General features: G+C 52.0%; 1 protein-coding gene across 1 annotated transcript; it reads left to right on the forward strand.

Moving 5' to 3' along the window:
- The first annotated feature begins 3,653 nt into the window (after positions 1-3,653).
- Positions 3,654-10,013, forward strand: MLN (motilin). The gene is made up of 4 exons (XM_008581561.1): positions 3,654-3,771; positions 5,538-5,654; positions 9,091-9,172; positions 9,966-10,013. The coding sequence occupies exons 1-4, from the start codon at positions 3,655-3,657 to the stop codon at positions 9,974-9,976; spliced, it is 327 nt and encodes a 108-aa protein (XP_008579783.1). The 5' UTR covers position 3,654; the 3' UTR covers positions 9,977-10,013.
- The last annotated feature ends 5,796 nt before the right edge of the window (positions 10,014-15,809 follow it).

Consider the following 15,809-nt stretch of genomic DNA (forward strand, 5'->3'; position numbering starts at 1 on the left):
GACCCACATCCCAGAAGCCCCATCCCCATCCTCATCCTCTGCCGCACCTGGCCATGTCCAGCCTTGACCCTGTATAAAGAGACCTTGCAGGGGGGCCACAGATGTGTCATTTAGGTGTGCCTCAGTTTTCTTATCTTTTAAATGGAGGAAATAAACACACCAACCTCATGGACTTGCTGAGCTTGATTGGAACGTGCGTGTCAAGCATTCCCTGAGTAGAACTGTGTTCCCGGAACGGCAGCAGCCAGCAGCAGCAGCAGGCCCGTGGGACTCCAGCTCACATGCACCTCCTCCCTCTTTGAATCGTTAAACAGACTGTTTGCATTAAACAATTGCCACAACATGTCTCCCAGATAGGTGTAGGGTCTCCCCTTTAGGTTACAGACGCATAGACCCTCATGCCACCCTTGCTCCCTTGTGGCATGCAGCCCTGAGCAGCCCTGGGTCTGGATTATCAATCGATTGAAACACTGTCACACACTCCTGAGCGCTTTCTTTCATGAGGGGCTTCAGGGGAGGGACTGAAGTGAAGTTATCTTTCTAATACAGTGTTCTGACAGCCGACAAAGAATCTGATCACTTAGAGTTAGCTGGAGACGCTCAACGACATCATCTATTAAAGGAGCAAAAAAGAAAAGGCTTTCGTTATAATGACTTCAGAGCAGCAGCTGTGTTTAAAGTGGACAGGAGAGTGCCATCTGGGCGGGGCAGCTTCCACAGAACCCTGACCATCACTCACAAAAGAGGCCTTCCAGGAAAGCCCTGGAAGCCCACAGCATGGCAGGTTTCCATGAGCTCTGAGAATCCAGGCTCCCCCACCCAGAGCCCCCAAAAGTGTGGCCAAAGGTTAATGGGTTCCAAGGGGAGGACGGGAGGGATAAAAGGGCCCATCAGACCAGCCAGACACCAGAGGACAAGCAGAGAGAGACTCCTCCGGGCCCCTAGACCACGCTCATACCGTAAGTTGCTGTAGGAGAAAGTTTGGGGGGGTGCTGCCAGCATAAGCCCTGAAGCAAAACAGAGGTGTGGGCAGAGCCAGCCCAGTCCACAGCTCCCTGGGGTGTACTGACCTGCTCCTGTGTCCCTCTGCCACCTTTAAATGCCTAGCTGGAGGGCCGGCCTGTGGATCACTCAGGAGAGTGTGGTGCTGATAACACTAAGGCCACGGGTTCGGATCCCTATATAGGGATGGCCGGTTTGCTCACTTGGGAGAGCGTGGTGCTGACAACACCAAGTCAACGGTTAAGATCCCCTTACCAGTCATCTTTTAAAAAAAAAAAAATGCTTAGCTGGGCCTCAGACTGAGCGCCCCAGCTGATTCCCAAGGGAACTGGCTAAAGCTGCCCTCACTGGGCAGAAGCAGGGCTGAGGCCTGGTGGCTGCAGGAAGCAGGCGGGTGCACCTCCTGGAGGAGCAGAAGCTGTGTGGGGTGGGTCTGGCACACCGACAGTGGGCTCAGAACCCAAACCAGGGCTTAGCAGGGACACAGGGCCCCACTTGGCTTTGTGGCTTTGCTCTGGAAAGTTCAGATAAAGAAGCTGATCGCGAGGGGAATCACATGGCTAGGCAGTACTATGGGAGGGGGAAGGGAGACGGGCCCCCTCCTGCAGAGCTGCATGTGAAGGCTGAAGCCCCATCCCTGAGGATGGAAAAGGATCCAGCACCTCATTCCACAATGAAAAGCTCTCTCCCACTCCCAGCTTGCCAGAAAGCAGGTGACATGCCAACTGCCAGTTGGATCAAGAAAATGAGCAGCAACTGGATTTTGCAGTTTTTCTTAATTTAAAGTTTTTATTGATTCTTATGGAATGAATTAAATGCAAATACCAGAATGAAAAGGAATCTATAGCATCTCTGTGAAGGAAATAGGACGCTATAAATGTGACACATCTGTCTCCTCTGGGATGAAAAGCAAAGCCCCAGAGACTCCTCAGGGAAAGGATGGGAAGGAGAGGGGAGGCACCAACGCCACCCATCCTCTGTTCAGCACATGCTCCTTGGGCTCTGGAGAGGGTCTTGGCTTCCCAAAAGGTGATCATTAATGGTCCGGTGGCCCTTCCAACCTACTGGGAATTTGTATGCAGCTGGGATGGGGAGGCTTTAGCTGTCTGATCCCTGGTATTCTTGCTCATGGAGTGTGAACAAAATGGACAGAAAAAGTAGCAAGAGGGGAGGGAGAGAGAGCAGAAATAGCAAGAAGGCAGAGGAGTGTCCTGCTTGGCAGAGGTGGTTTTGGATGACTGAGGAGACAGGTGCTGTCAGAAAGGTGGGATGCAAGCCCACAGCCCTGGAAGCTTCCCTCCAAGGGAACAGCTGGGCTTACACCTGCAGAGAAGCTTGGTGGCTGGCCCAGAGCAGGACCCTCTACCACCCACAAAACCCAGGGTGCCCGAGGCTGGGGAGCCCTTTATCTGAAACCTTGAATCACCACCACCCCTACTACCACAGAGGCTTCCCTGGTCTCCCCTCCCTGTTCTGGAGGTCTGGCTCCTGCACTCAGCAGCCCACCCAGCACAGGACCGGTAGTACACAGGATGCATTCAGCAGGATTGCCCCTAGCAATGCCCTCCTGCACCTACTTGTGGGCAGAGACAACATGGGGTGGGATATTGGGAGAGACACCAGGCCTTGGAAAGCCAGGGTTCCAGCCCAGCTGCCTCTGAATGAGTCAACAGAGGCTAACACCCAGCCAGGTTGCACCACCCCTGCCCAGGATCTCCCTGACCCTGCCCAAAGCCTACCCAACTGACACCCTTTCTCAAGTCTCTGTACCTCTGCAGTCACCTCATCACCTGCTCCCTGGCAGGACCTGAGCCTTGAAAGCCCCCTGTAGCCTGCCTTCCTGCCAGCCATTCCAGACATATCCACTTCCCAGGATGCAGGAGGCCCCCCCACACACTGGCACCCCACCAGCACTCATGGCATTCCAGGGCATCGGCAGGCTTGCAGGGAGGAGCCCCCTGTTGTTTCTGGCTGTGGCCAGCAGGCAGCTAGACACACTAGTGCTGGGGAGAGGCTTGTTCCAGAGCCAGCGCTCAGCCCAGTGGGGTGGGGGCCCCACTTGCAGCTCTTGGATGCAGCTCTGTGCTGAATTTTACCATCTGGCTCTTCCTCCACATGGGCCGAGGGTCTCAGCATTTTCTTCTACAGACCTGGGGTCTTGGCCTGGTGCTCCCAGGTAGAGCCACAGTCATCTGGGCCTGAGTCCATCCCTTTTGTCATTCTCATCAGCACATGGAGCAGGGAGGCCTCCCTGGGTCTCGGGGCACAGTTCTGTTGATAATCTAGGAGCTCTTTCTCCAAGAGATGAGGTCCCTCCTGTCTCACGAGCTCAGCTGACCCCAGAAGACCTTGCCTGTAACAAGAAGTGCCGACAAATGGAATGATTCTTCCCTAGTGTGTGGCAGGGGGCTAGGTGGCCTTTCCTAGGAACTTAGTCAGCTCTCACAGCTCAGGGCAGACAGGGTGCTCAGAGCTCATCTGGCAAAGCCCTGATCCCAGGCCCAAGTCCAGAGAGGCCAAGCACTTGCTCAGGATTACACATCTACACATGGGGCGTGGAGCAGAGCTGAGCGCTCCTACCTCCAATGTAGCAGTCTGCCACCAAGGCCTAAACTTAGTGACAGGAGCTCCTTGTTGTTGTACAGCTCCAGGATGGTGTCCCGCAAGGCCGTGGCTGCGCTGCTGGTGGTGCATGCAACCGCCATGCTGGCCTCCCAGACGGAAGCCTTCATCCCCATCTTCACCTACAGCGAACTCCAGAGGATGCAGGTAGGAAGCAGCTGCTGCCCACCTCCCAACATGGCTGAGGTGAGTCACAGCCCTGCAGTGGTGCTAGTGTCTCTGAAGCGGAGTGTTCCTTTGGTGAACCATGTTAATTACCTATGCCAGTGATGCCAAGGAGAGCATGAAGCCACAGGACCTGAAACATCCCCGAGCTCCAGCTGTAGCTCTGGCCACCTTCACTGGCATCACTCAGAGATGTCAGTGGCTCCCATGAGCGACATCTTCTCCCACCCCTGCCTGTCCTTTGGAGGAAATTTTCAATTAGCAAGTCAATAAATATTTACTGAGCTTCTCTGCAGCACAAGGGGCTACCCTGGGTGATGGGCCAGAAAACGCAAGGAAATCCAAGCACCTCCCCTGTCTTCAAGGAGCAGGCTAGGGAGCCAAGACACACACATATGAAAAATTAACTAACAATTGATGACGAAAGAGAGATGTCACAAGGCAGGACATGATAAATTGCTCCCTAAGTGATGCCAATGGTAAGTGCTTGGGTTCAGAGGAGGGAGAAATTGCCATGGGCTGGAGCTTTTTGGAAGCCATCAGGGAAAAGATGAAAATCCTGAGACATGAGTGAGGAATGGATGGGAGCCAGTGTCCAGAGGTGGGGAAGAAGGTGGCCTTCTACCTAGTGGTGGCAAAAGCCTCTTTCTCTTTAGAGCCCAGAAGAAAACAAGGCAGGCCTGATGGAAGTCAGGCAATGGGGCCTAAGGAAAACTGGACTGCTGGCTCAGCCTCCCTGGCACCTTTTACTATAGACTTCAGGGGTTCCCTTTAACCCAAGGAAGTGAAGAGATGGGACTTTCATGCCCCACCCTGTCTGAGACGGAGGTTCCCACAGGGCCAAATGTATGAATTAGTTCCCTGGGAGGCCTCAGAGCCCTGTGGCACAGCCTGTCCGTACCTGCACACTGTGGGCCAGGTTTCCACATTCCTAGTGAATGTGACCCTTTGCAGAGGTGAGGCTGAACCCAGCTCCTCTGCCTCCACTCTGGCTCAATCTCCCAAGGAGATGGCCATTGTTCTGGAACCACTGCCTCTCAGTGCAGGCCAACAACAGAATCCCAAGAGTGTCATTAGAGTAACCAGAAGAATGGGTTTATCTGGTATCAGTGCTCAGAGACCTGGCCAGCAGCATGCCAGGTGAGATTGGGGGCTGAACAGAGACAGCCAAACTCAGGAGAACATATGCTAGCAAAATGGCAACCAAAGGACACTTTGCATTAATTTGCTCCATGGTTTTTCTCCTCGTAATTGCCAGGCACCAGGATGTTTATGAAGAAGCAGCAAACTCCTTCCTCCATAATTCATCCCCCTGTCTTGCCTCTTATAAATCACCTCCCAGGGACTCTGAGTTCCCGGGCCACCCCATGGTGCCCTCACAGGCTAGGCTGTCTTGCTACCTTTTTTATAGGCTTTCTGCTAAGAAAGACACATTTTCCCACTTAATATGCATGAAGGGCAGCCATTATTTTCAGCTTTTTAACTTAATTAACAGTAACAATCCGGGTGCGATGTTTTAACTTCAAAGGAGCCAATTCCTTTTCCAGTTGACCTGTTGGTGGGGGACTCCTAGGGTCATCCTTAAAACCCTGAATGTCTGAGACTCTATGTAGCAGGCACTTGAGAGGAAGGGTTCTCTCAGTCTGTGGGGAGCTCAGGCCAGTAGCACCCTGGGCAGATGGAGACAGGGGCAGGGCTGGGCAGATTGCGGGAGGGCAGTTTTGTGCAATTTTATACTCTGCCCCTAGGAGAGGGAACGGAACAAAGGGCAAAAGAAATCCCTGAATGTACAGCAGAAGTCTGAGGAGATGGGTCCTGTAGACCCCACAGAGCCCATTGAGGACGGAGAAAACAAAATGATGAAGGTGAGCAGACTATGGGGACAGTGGCGAAAAATCAGTGTGGGGCATGGTTCCCCAGCCTGGCAAGGAGGCAGGGCCCACCAACTACAACCAGTCATGGGATGTCCTAGGATCCAGCAGTGAACAAGACATCCAGGCAGCAAGCACCATGCTGATAGGCAGGGACAAACACCAACAATGACACAAAGCAATTATTGTAGGCACCAAATAAGGAAGTATGATAGAGGGTGACCAAGTGGTGTTTGGGGCACTGCTTTGTCCAGCGGAGAGGTCAGGGAAAGCCTCTTGGAGGAGGTGACATTTGATTTGAAGCCTGAATAAAGAGAAGGAGCCACTTGTGCATGGAGCTGGAGCAAGGGCCTCCCAGAAGAACGAACAGCGAGTGCTAAGGCCCACTCTGTTTGGGGCACTGCTTTGTCCAGCGGAGAGGTCAGGGAAAGCCTCTTGGAGGAGGTGACATTTGATTTGAAGCCTGAATAAAGAGAAGGAGCCACTTGTGCATGGAGCTGGAGCAAGGGCCTCCCAGAAGAACGAACAGCGAGTGCTAAGGCCCACTCAGGAGCACCTGGTAAGTCTCAGGCCCCTGTGATGGGGGTGTGCTGAGAGGGGGCGAGAGGTCAGCAGGGCCAGCTCAGGTAGGGCCTGGTGCACCAGGCAAGACATCTGGGAAGTCACTGGGGTTCAAAGCAGACAAATCACCCAATCCAACTTAGAAAGATCTGGGGCAGCGCAAGTAGAGGCAAGAGACCAGTCAGAAGGCAGCTGCAATCCTCGCAAGAGAGGTGAGAAGGGCATCGGTTCCTCTCCTCCTGCACAGGGGCCCAGGAGACAGCTATCGACCTTGACACCCAGGGCCTGGGTCCTTCTGCACTGATTAGGATCAGGGCTGCAGAGAACCTTGAGTGTGTCCTGTTCAGCTCTTTAATTTCACAGTCTCGTTTACTCAGAGGATGAATAAACGAGCCCCTCCTTTGTGTGAGGCACCACTCTAGGCACTGGGGATGGAGTAGTAACTAAAACAAAGTCCCTGCCTTCGTGGAGCTCACACTCCAGCGGGGAAGCAGAAAGGGATCCCGAAGGACCAGGGACAGACTGCAAACAAGGTAAATCAGCAAATTTTGTAGTACGGCAGGTAGTGACAGGTGCTGTGGAGGAAAATACAACTGGCCAAGGAAATGAGATGGGTACAGTATTAAATAAGGTGAGCAAAGCAGTACCCCAAACCCCACTTGGTCACCCTCTATCATACTTCCTTATTTGGTGCCTACAATAATTGCTTTGTGTCATTGTTATTGTCTGTAAATGAGTAGATGGCATCAGTGCAGAGACCCGAAGAGAGCAGGGCAGTGAACCATAGGGATGCCTGGAGTAAGAGTATTCCCGGCAGAAACAGCCAGTGCAAAGGCCCTGAGGCAGGGGCGGGAGGGTGCATTCAGGAACAGTGAGGAGGCAGAGAAGCTGGAGCAGATGGAGCCGGGGAGATGGTAGGCATGAGGCCAGACTGTGGATGTCATAGGCCATTGTTTGGACTTTGCATTCACTCCACAGGGGTGGGAGCCCTTGGGGGCTTTTGCACAAAGGAGGGATATGATCTGATTTACATTTTAAAGGGATCTCCCCAGCTGCTGTACAGAATTAAGGAGAGTACTGAGGTGTCTGCTTTAGTATGAGAGAGAGAGAGAGACTCGGCTTGGAGTGGTCATGATGGAGGCAGAGCAGAGTGGTTGGATTTTAGAAAATGGAGGTAGAAGCCCACTGGATTTGCTGAAATAATGGATAGAGGATGTGAAGAAAGAGAAAAGTAAAGACTAACTTGAAGGTTTGGGGCTGAAACAGCTGGAAGGACAGATTTGTCACTAACAGACAGTGAAGACTGTGGCTGGCTGCAGTTGGTGGAATAAAGATCAGGCGGTCAGATTGTACCTGTGAACTGTGAGATGCTCTTGGGCATCCAGGTGAAGACGTTGCACAGGCAGGTGGAAATACCAGGCTGGAGTTCAGGAAAGAGGTTAGGGATAGAGTCATCAGCTACTCGATGGCATTTGAAGCCAGGGCTGGTTGAGCTCCCTGAGGGGGCAGATGTGGGTGGAGAAGAGGAGAGGCCCCAGGCCTGAGTGTGGGGCACTTCCATGTAAAAGAGCCTGTGAGGTGAGGAGACGGACATCCAGCAGAGCAAGGGCCTCGCCAAAGACACCCAGGCCAGTGATCTTTCCATGCTCTGTCAGGTAGGTGGCCCAGAGAGTGACCTCAGCACTGTCACTGGGCTCAGCATGGTGGGCCTCCTTTCCTCCCCACATCCACTCTGATCTCCTTGAGCTCATGAGGAGGGAGCCAGGAGGGAGCCTTGCAGCTGGCAAGAGGAGAACTCACTAAGAAGTTCCCTCTACATTCACCTGAGGCAGAGCTGGAGACACCAACTCCCAGGTTAATGAGATGCGATACATCCAAAGTAGCATCCTTTTTGGGGAGACTTGGGGTAAGACACCTCGTGTCCCCTTTCCATCTCCCTAGAACCATGATATACAGGATGTCCTTTCTGGATTATGCAGTCCAGCCTCCTCATTTTAAAGGGGGCAAACTGAGGCCTAGAGAGAGGCATAACCACAGCAAGAGGATGGCATAGGCAAGTCTCGAACCAGAGCCCCACAGTGATGCCTTTCAGGCATCCTGAGCCCCGAGGGTCTAGAGGGCAGGCCCCAGCCTGTTCCCCACACCCAGGGAGCCAGGTGGGAGGTGGGGGAGTCGGGACTGGGACTCCTCCACGGGGACTCTCCGGAGAGGAGGGAGCAAGACCATTGAACCAGGAAGCTCTGGGGGATGATGGGAGATCAGTCAGCACACTGGCTGCCTCTTGACAGCTCCTGCAGGGCCTCACTCGCGTTCCCACGGTGCCCGGTAGTCATGCGCGCAGACCCTGGAACCAGGCCGCAGGGGTGTAACGTCTCCTTTCTGCTACTTACTACCCGTGTGGCCTTAAGCAAGTTACTCCACCTTCATCCTCAGTTTCTTCATCAGCAAAATGAGAACACTAATAGTCCCCACCTCATAGGGTTATTGAGAGGCTTAATATACATAAAGCACTTAGAACGGCACCCAGTACAAGGTAAGACTCCTCGATGTTAACTATTATTATTATTATTGGGGGGAAGGGGTGAGTTCCTTCCCCATATGAAAAGCCAGTGGGCTTCCTGCCAACACCACCCCTCCTGTCCCAGCTTCCAAGAGGGGGATCCTCCCAGCAGGACTCAGTGACTTGCAGGATCCAGCCTCCTAGTTAGAATTGTAGGGAAGGGGGGATGTCAGGGGATGGGGAAGAGTGGAGCCAGGCGGAGCAGGGTGGCATGGCTCCCGTGGGCCTCTCCTGCCACCTGTGGGGCACCCGGGGTTAATGGCCCTCTCCACATCTCTCCCTTCTTGTTAACTCTGCCTTATTTCACAGCTGACTGCTCCTGTGGAAATTGGAATGAGGATAAACTCCAGGCAGCTGGAAAAGCACCAGGCTGCCCTGGAAGCGCTGCTGAGCGAGGTGCTGCTGTGCACCCAAAACGGTATGGGAGGGGCTGGCCCCCGCCCGCCCTGGTGTTAATATTCCAAGAGCTCAGCTGAGCAAGGCTTGAGGACAGCAATTGGTTTGCTGCCTTGCACTTGAGAACATGGAGCTATCTGCTCCTCCAGCACACCCCCATCTCCCAGGGGAGCCTACTGGGGGGGCGCTCTGATATCTGCCCGTGGACACGGAGCCCCAATTCTCCAGGGAGGGGGCCCTAGGCCCCTGCCTTGAGGATCAGTCCTTTTCCTAGAAACCCCCCTGGCAGAGGGCCACTACAAATCAACAGCAACCCACCCAGCCCTCTCCCGTTCCAGATATTTTCATTCCCTCCCAAAACATCACTGGGCTGGGTGGTTGCTCTGAAGGAAACCCTGGTGCAGTTTTTTGGTTTTTTTCTTTTCTTCCGTCTCTGTAAATCAAAGTCCTGGGCCCCATCTGGCCTTGCCCATTTCAAGGTCTGCCCAAGTTACTTGTGCAAAGCTAGATCTTGTCTGACAACAGCCACTAATTACTTCTCATGGTCCTCAGGAGGAAAGGAGAGAGACAGGGAGGGAGTGTTGGTAGAGATGGAGAAACTGGAAGGTTAAATGACTTGCCCCAGGCTACAGAGATCTTCCAGGTACCCTGTGAAACCCCCATGTCCCAGGCCCCCAACCTGCCCTGGATGCACCTCCTCCCCCTGACCTGCAGGCAGGGTTTAGAAGGAGGTTTCATAAACAGACCTGCTGATACCACTGAGCTGCAAACCTTTGCTTTTTCCCCAGCAGCCAAGTGACAGCCCCACTCTGGGGAGAAGGTGAATGGATCCGGGACCCTCTTCCTGCCTGAGGGAAGCCCCAGAAATCTACATAGTCCTCAAGCTGGGCTGAAGGAAAACAGTCTCCAAAGCAAATCCTCCTCCAGCAAATAAAGCATGAAATAGAAAGAAACTACTCTTTTATTTAATATTTTAATTTCCAAAGGGCAAACTCAGGTCATGAGGAAAAGGAGGAAAAAAAGCTCAGAGAGAGTTGGCCATAAATGGTGCATACATTAGCAGAATGTGTCCTTCTGTTAGTTTTATGTTCAATTATCAGCTTGGATTCGACAAACTGTAAGATTTGCACCAGTACTTCCATTATAGGTGAGAAAACCAAGCACCAGAGAGGTGGCATTTTTGCCCACACACTGAATCAGTGGGAGAGCGAGGACTGGAATTCAGGTCTCCTGAATTCTGGTCCATTTTCTGTTTAGAGCTCCAGGTCTAATGGGCCAGAGGATTTTAAGGCATCTGCACTTAACCCCTTGCTGAGTAACTTCCAATCAGCCCTTTAACCTCAATAAGACTTTGCAAAAACAAGGTGGTAATACTTGCCTGGAGAGCTGGGAACCGAGGCACCAGCAAAGAACAAATCACTATTATTATTATCATCTCATGACTATGTGTGGCAGCTTCTGCAACAAAATTGCACAGCCAACCCACTTATTTCTGCCTTCTAAACAAAACTGGATGGGAAATTTTATTCTAATTTAATTTTACATTAATGAGTGTTCATTTATTTATAGACTGGGGCCATATAGGAACCATAGCTTCCCCCATCCATAGGTTACAAGCAATTAGACACAGTATCCATTCTGTATTTCCACCCACCTCAACCACTGCAAGGGCTTAGCCACAGAAAGTAGTTATCAAAACAAGAAAAGTCCAGTGCTTGAAAAGGACCCTCCTTTGGGCTGCTCTGAATTCTCCTGAGGAACACCCAAACCTTCCGTGGGACCCAGACCCTGCCACGCTGCACAGCCACACACATTTCCAGTGCACATACTGATTAACCCAAGAGCAGCTGCAGGTTCCTGGGAAATGCTGCCAAGACATCCTGTAATAAATGGAGAGAGAGGGCTACTGCAGCAGAGCATGCAGGGAAGAAAAGCACACCATGGGGCGGAACCGGATCCAGGACTCCTCCTCACCCTTCTGAGTTCCACCATGCCAGTTCACCCCATTCTCTGTAACACACGCCAAAAAACAGAAAAACAAGATGCTCTCCGTCTCTTTCCATGAAGAAAACATTTTGTGTCCTCCACTTACCCTCTGCTGGAATCTGCCCCTATAGTGAGACCATCTTCCCCATCACCAGCAGGGGGTACCCATTTCTGGGGTGGGTGCCCCAGCCCCTCTGGGGAATTTTCCCTAACATCCTGGGATTGAAAAAAAGCATTGAAATAGATGCCACAGAGGGAAATAAGACCCCTAAGAGATTTCACCCCACGTGGTCTGCACTTCTAAAAATGGTAATTAGTTCAGCAACTACAGCACCTGGAAAGGGCTCAGGTACCATTCGTTCTGCAGAAAAGCCCTGTTCAAAGCTCAGCGCCGTAGCCCAAAAGTCCCTGACCCTCACACTGCACCTCTGATGTGCTTCTCAGTAATGAGCTGCAACAGGGACCCAGCTACCACCTACATCTGTATGCACAGTGCCCCGGCCACTTGTTTAGATGTGTCAGCTCCTTTCTTCTCTCGTTTTCCTCCTCCTGCCACTGTTCGATTTCTCACAACCAGCCCAGATAATTCTTTTTCACCAATGAGCTCCTCCAGTTTCCAGGGCCACAGACTCGATTGCTTACAAGACACGCACAGCCCTGGAAGAAATTAAAATTGGGGAGAGGTTGGGGAAGATTCCATGAGCTAAGCCAAGAGAAAATGACCATGTTTTCACATAACAGAAGAAAAGAGAGACACACCCCTGGTTAAAACTATAGAATGAGTGGGACCAGAAACCAGCCAGGATCAGATAGAGTGCCCAAAGTAACCAGCAAGGCAAGGATGCCCGACCTCCTCACATCTTACTGAGGTTTATCCAGCAAAATCTGCAGGAGTCTCTCCAGAACCTGGCAATCATGAAGAGGTACAGATTACCCCATCTTCATTTGGACTGTACTTTACGCTTACCGGGACCACAGGTAATTATAGGGCACCCTGAACCTAGCTTCACAAGATGGAGATGATGAGGTATTTTCTCAGTAACCACATTGGTGTGATTTTATAATTACTGAGCTACATGGATTTGCCATGAAATTGAATAGTTAAAAGCAAAGAGTAATTGCCTGATATTTGTACTCTGTAATTTAGTATAATCTAATCATGGACAAAGCCCAAAAGAAAATGTCCTGAAAGCATTACATTTTTCTTCCTACACAATCTGTTATTGACATCGGGCGATGTATTCCATGCCTCTAAAGGAACTCTTACCCACAGATACCAAAGTGTGAGAGTGGTCGAAAGAGTGAGAGTTTTGTTTAATTTTACACAGATTATAAAAAGCAGGCACAATACTGCCCACTAAACCCTTTCTGGCATTTCTGTGACTCTATTTTTCTCCTTCATTGACACCCCCTGCAAACCTAGAAAGAGATGAAAAGGGCAACCTCCTCTTCCACAAGACACAAGATGAGGGAACAGGAAGTTGCCCAAGAGTTCTCATGGGGTCATTCCAGTCAAAATCTGAGCCCAAAACAGCTCCCACTTTTCAGCCACACTCTACCAGTCACCCCCTCCCCACCACCATGATGTCACCCATGACAAGGTTTGAAGTAAGCCCAGAATAGCAGAGAGAGAACAGAAGGCCCTCGACGAGGTGGATCAAGGGTGAGTCCACAGTCTCTGAGCATCTTTGAGGACCTGATAAATGTGTGCAGGGCTTTTTGCAGGAGGAGCTGGAGATTGGAACCCACTAAAAGATTTATGGCCGTTGTTATTATAAGGCTCTGCCGAGACAGAGAGAGGTCAGCAGGACGGAAGGCAGTGTGGCAGCCCTCCGGGAATCCAGAGCGTGCTCCGAGCAGCCCCTAGCCTCTGCCAAATGTGTGGATGTGGTTACTAAGTAGATTTAGACATTGCTTCTTGTTTTTCCTCTTTTGCCTTTAATAAATCAGGAAGACCCACTGCAGCTTGAGCTGCTTACCTTTAAAAAACCCACAAGAAAACGACAGGAAAGGAGGGCAGGCAGGGCAGCCATTGACTTTGCAACGTTGCCCTTTCTTTAAAATATGCATTCCCACCCTGGACAGGCCCAGCAGGAGGCCAACGTTGAAGATACAGAAAGGCAGACTCTAGATGCCCCAGGAGGGCCTCACGGTCAGCTCCTGACAAGGGGGCAAGGGGCAGTGGTGGCAAAGAAGCACTGAGGTCGAGCTCTTCGGAGGGGAATTGTGTGCATGGTGTGGGGGGGAATGTAAAAAGCAACAAACTGACTTCACTAAAATGGGTAAAATGGCTTTGGGCACAGAGAATGTTGATGGAAGATTGAGGAGGGCTATAAATCCAGGAAAGGGGCGGGACTGGGAGCCAGGAGTTTGGGAGGAAAATGGAAAGGCCTGAGATCTGGGAGGAACAATTGATTGATTTTGAGGCTTCTTCTCAGAGGGGGCGGGGAGGGGAGCACTGATGGGCAAATACACCGTAAGTGGTTGGGTGCCTGTTGATGCACTACACCAAGAAAGACGAGGCCATCGCCTGCTACAAGCCACCATGGGGGCAAAAGGCCACTGCTACAAACATGATGGGTTCTATGCTACAGGAAAGACAACAGGGTTCAGGTGAAAGGGCCCATTTGGCCCCAGGCATGTATAGTAGCAGCAGTTCTGTCCCCAAACACAAGGAAGGCTGACAAAGCCCACGCTGCGTACCACCACTGGGGTGGCTCCAATTCAGTCCATATTTTTAAATCGCCCTGAGATCCATTGTGATATAATTGACCATAACTCTATGAAATGTTGTAACGTTAACTTTGTTTAAGCATCAGTTTCAAGCCCTCTTAGAATACACAGGGCCAGTATTGATGCCGAAAGGCTCATTCTTTATATATTGAACTGCACAGCTGCAAGGAGTTGCACAAATGTTACCAGCTCATTTGTCATGCAAACAGAGCTTCAGGAAGAAATAAAATACTATTATGTGGTATATGTGTTAGGCAATCACTATATCAAATTCATGGCATTCCATGCAAACACAGGCAGAGGAAAGGAAAACAACACTTGGTGAGAGAAATCGCACACCACATGGGAGCAGCTAAGTCGGGGGAGACAGGGAGGCTAACGACAGAAGCCTGACCAAGTCGAGGCTGTAATTTTCCCAGCAACTGTGGCCAGGGTTGAATACCCCCGAGGTAGAGCAAGTGGCAGGAATGCAAAACCCTGATGGGGGAGCACTGCTCAGCATCCCAAGGAGGGAGGGACAAGGTGGGAGTGGGTGATAGGACTGTTGGGTAGAGGTACAGGGAGATCCCAGGGAGGAAGGGGCGGGGGGGAAGGGGAGAGCTGAATGGGAGGGGTAGAAACAGACTGGAACCTATTAGGCCAGCAATAAATGTTTGGGAAAGGGAGCTGATGAGGGATGTGGAAGGAATACAAAGAGGGAGGGGGGTGGAGGGAAGACTATGAACTATAGCTATTTTCATTTACCACCACTTCCTTTGCTTCCCTTAGGGGTTTCCTGCTAAGAGCCTTCATGTAACCAAATCACCTGCCCTGTGGGAGGCTCTACACAGCTGCAGACATCCAGGTTAAGTATAAACACTTGTGAGCATGTGCCAGGCACTGTCCTAAGCACCTTACACAAATTACCTCTTCTACTGCTCACAGCAACCCTCTGAGGTTTTCTGGCAAACAGGCTAGAAATGTTAATTGGATATGATCACATATCTAACAGTTGTGGAGGTGGGATTTGAAATCAAACTGACTGGCTCCAGAGCCCACATCCTAAACCAGGAGTGAGGGAAACAAGATCGTGGGTCTCTGGTGTCTTTCCCTACCCATCTCTCCTCGTGAAAATCCCACTATGCAGCCCCGGGGCTCCGATGAGAAGCCTCAACTGCCCACTTGAGCCCAAGGGCATTTGGCTCTTCCGCCCTCTCCGCTCCCCCCACCAGGCTGGAGTGCATTCAGGGCCAGTGGCTGTCCTTGAGCAGGGCCCGCACCTACCCGGTGCTCAATATCGGGCGTGTGAACGACTAGAATACAGAGGCCGCTCCACCGAAGCCCGAAGTCGAGGCAGGGTTTCGGGGCATGCCTGGGGTCTACTCCACCACCCAGATACAACCCGATCCACACATTGGTCCCCACGCACAGAGAGAGGCCAATGATCGTGTCTCCCCACTCTTGGCAGTGGCTTGTCTTTCACCATTAAGCAATTCATCCATTAAATCAACACGACTTTATTGAATGCATACCACGTGCCAGAGACCGCGCTTGGGAAGGTGGATTCAGAGATCAACAACGCTTGGTCTAACAAACAAGGGGCAGGGACAGGGGCAGGGCGGGACAAGAGCGGGGAAAAAACAAACAAAAAATTCCCTCGGACCTTCCTAACATGGCGCCTCTGGAGGCCGAGTCTGACCTCCTCATCATGGCCGGCCATCGGCCAGGCACCGACCTTCCCAATATGGCTTCCACGCCCGACCTTCCCATCATGGCGCCGGCCCCGCCTGCTCCGCCGCGACTGCCGGCGGGAGCAGTTCCGGGTGCGGTGCGCGCCGGGGGCGGGCGGGGGGCGGTGTCCTGGCCATGGCCGGCCTGTCGGACCAGGAGCTGCGGCGGGAGCTACAGGCCCTGGGCTCCCAGCCAGGACCCAT

Source organism: Galeopterus variegatus, unplaced genomic scaffold (assembly GCF_000696425.1).
Source record: "Galeopterus variegatus unplaced genomic scaffold, G_variegatus-3.0.2 Scaffold2394, whole genome shotgun sequence".
Taxonomy (NCBI): Eukaryota; Metazoa; Chordata; class Mammalia; order Dermoptera; family Cynocephalidae; genus Galeopterus; species Galeopterus variegatus.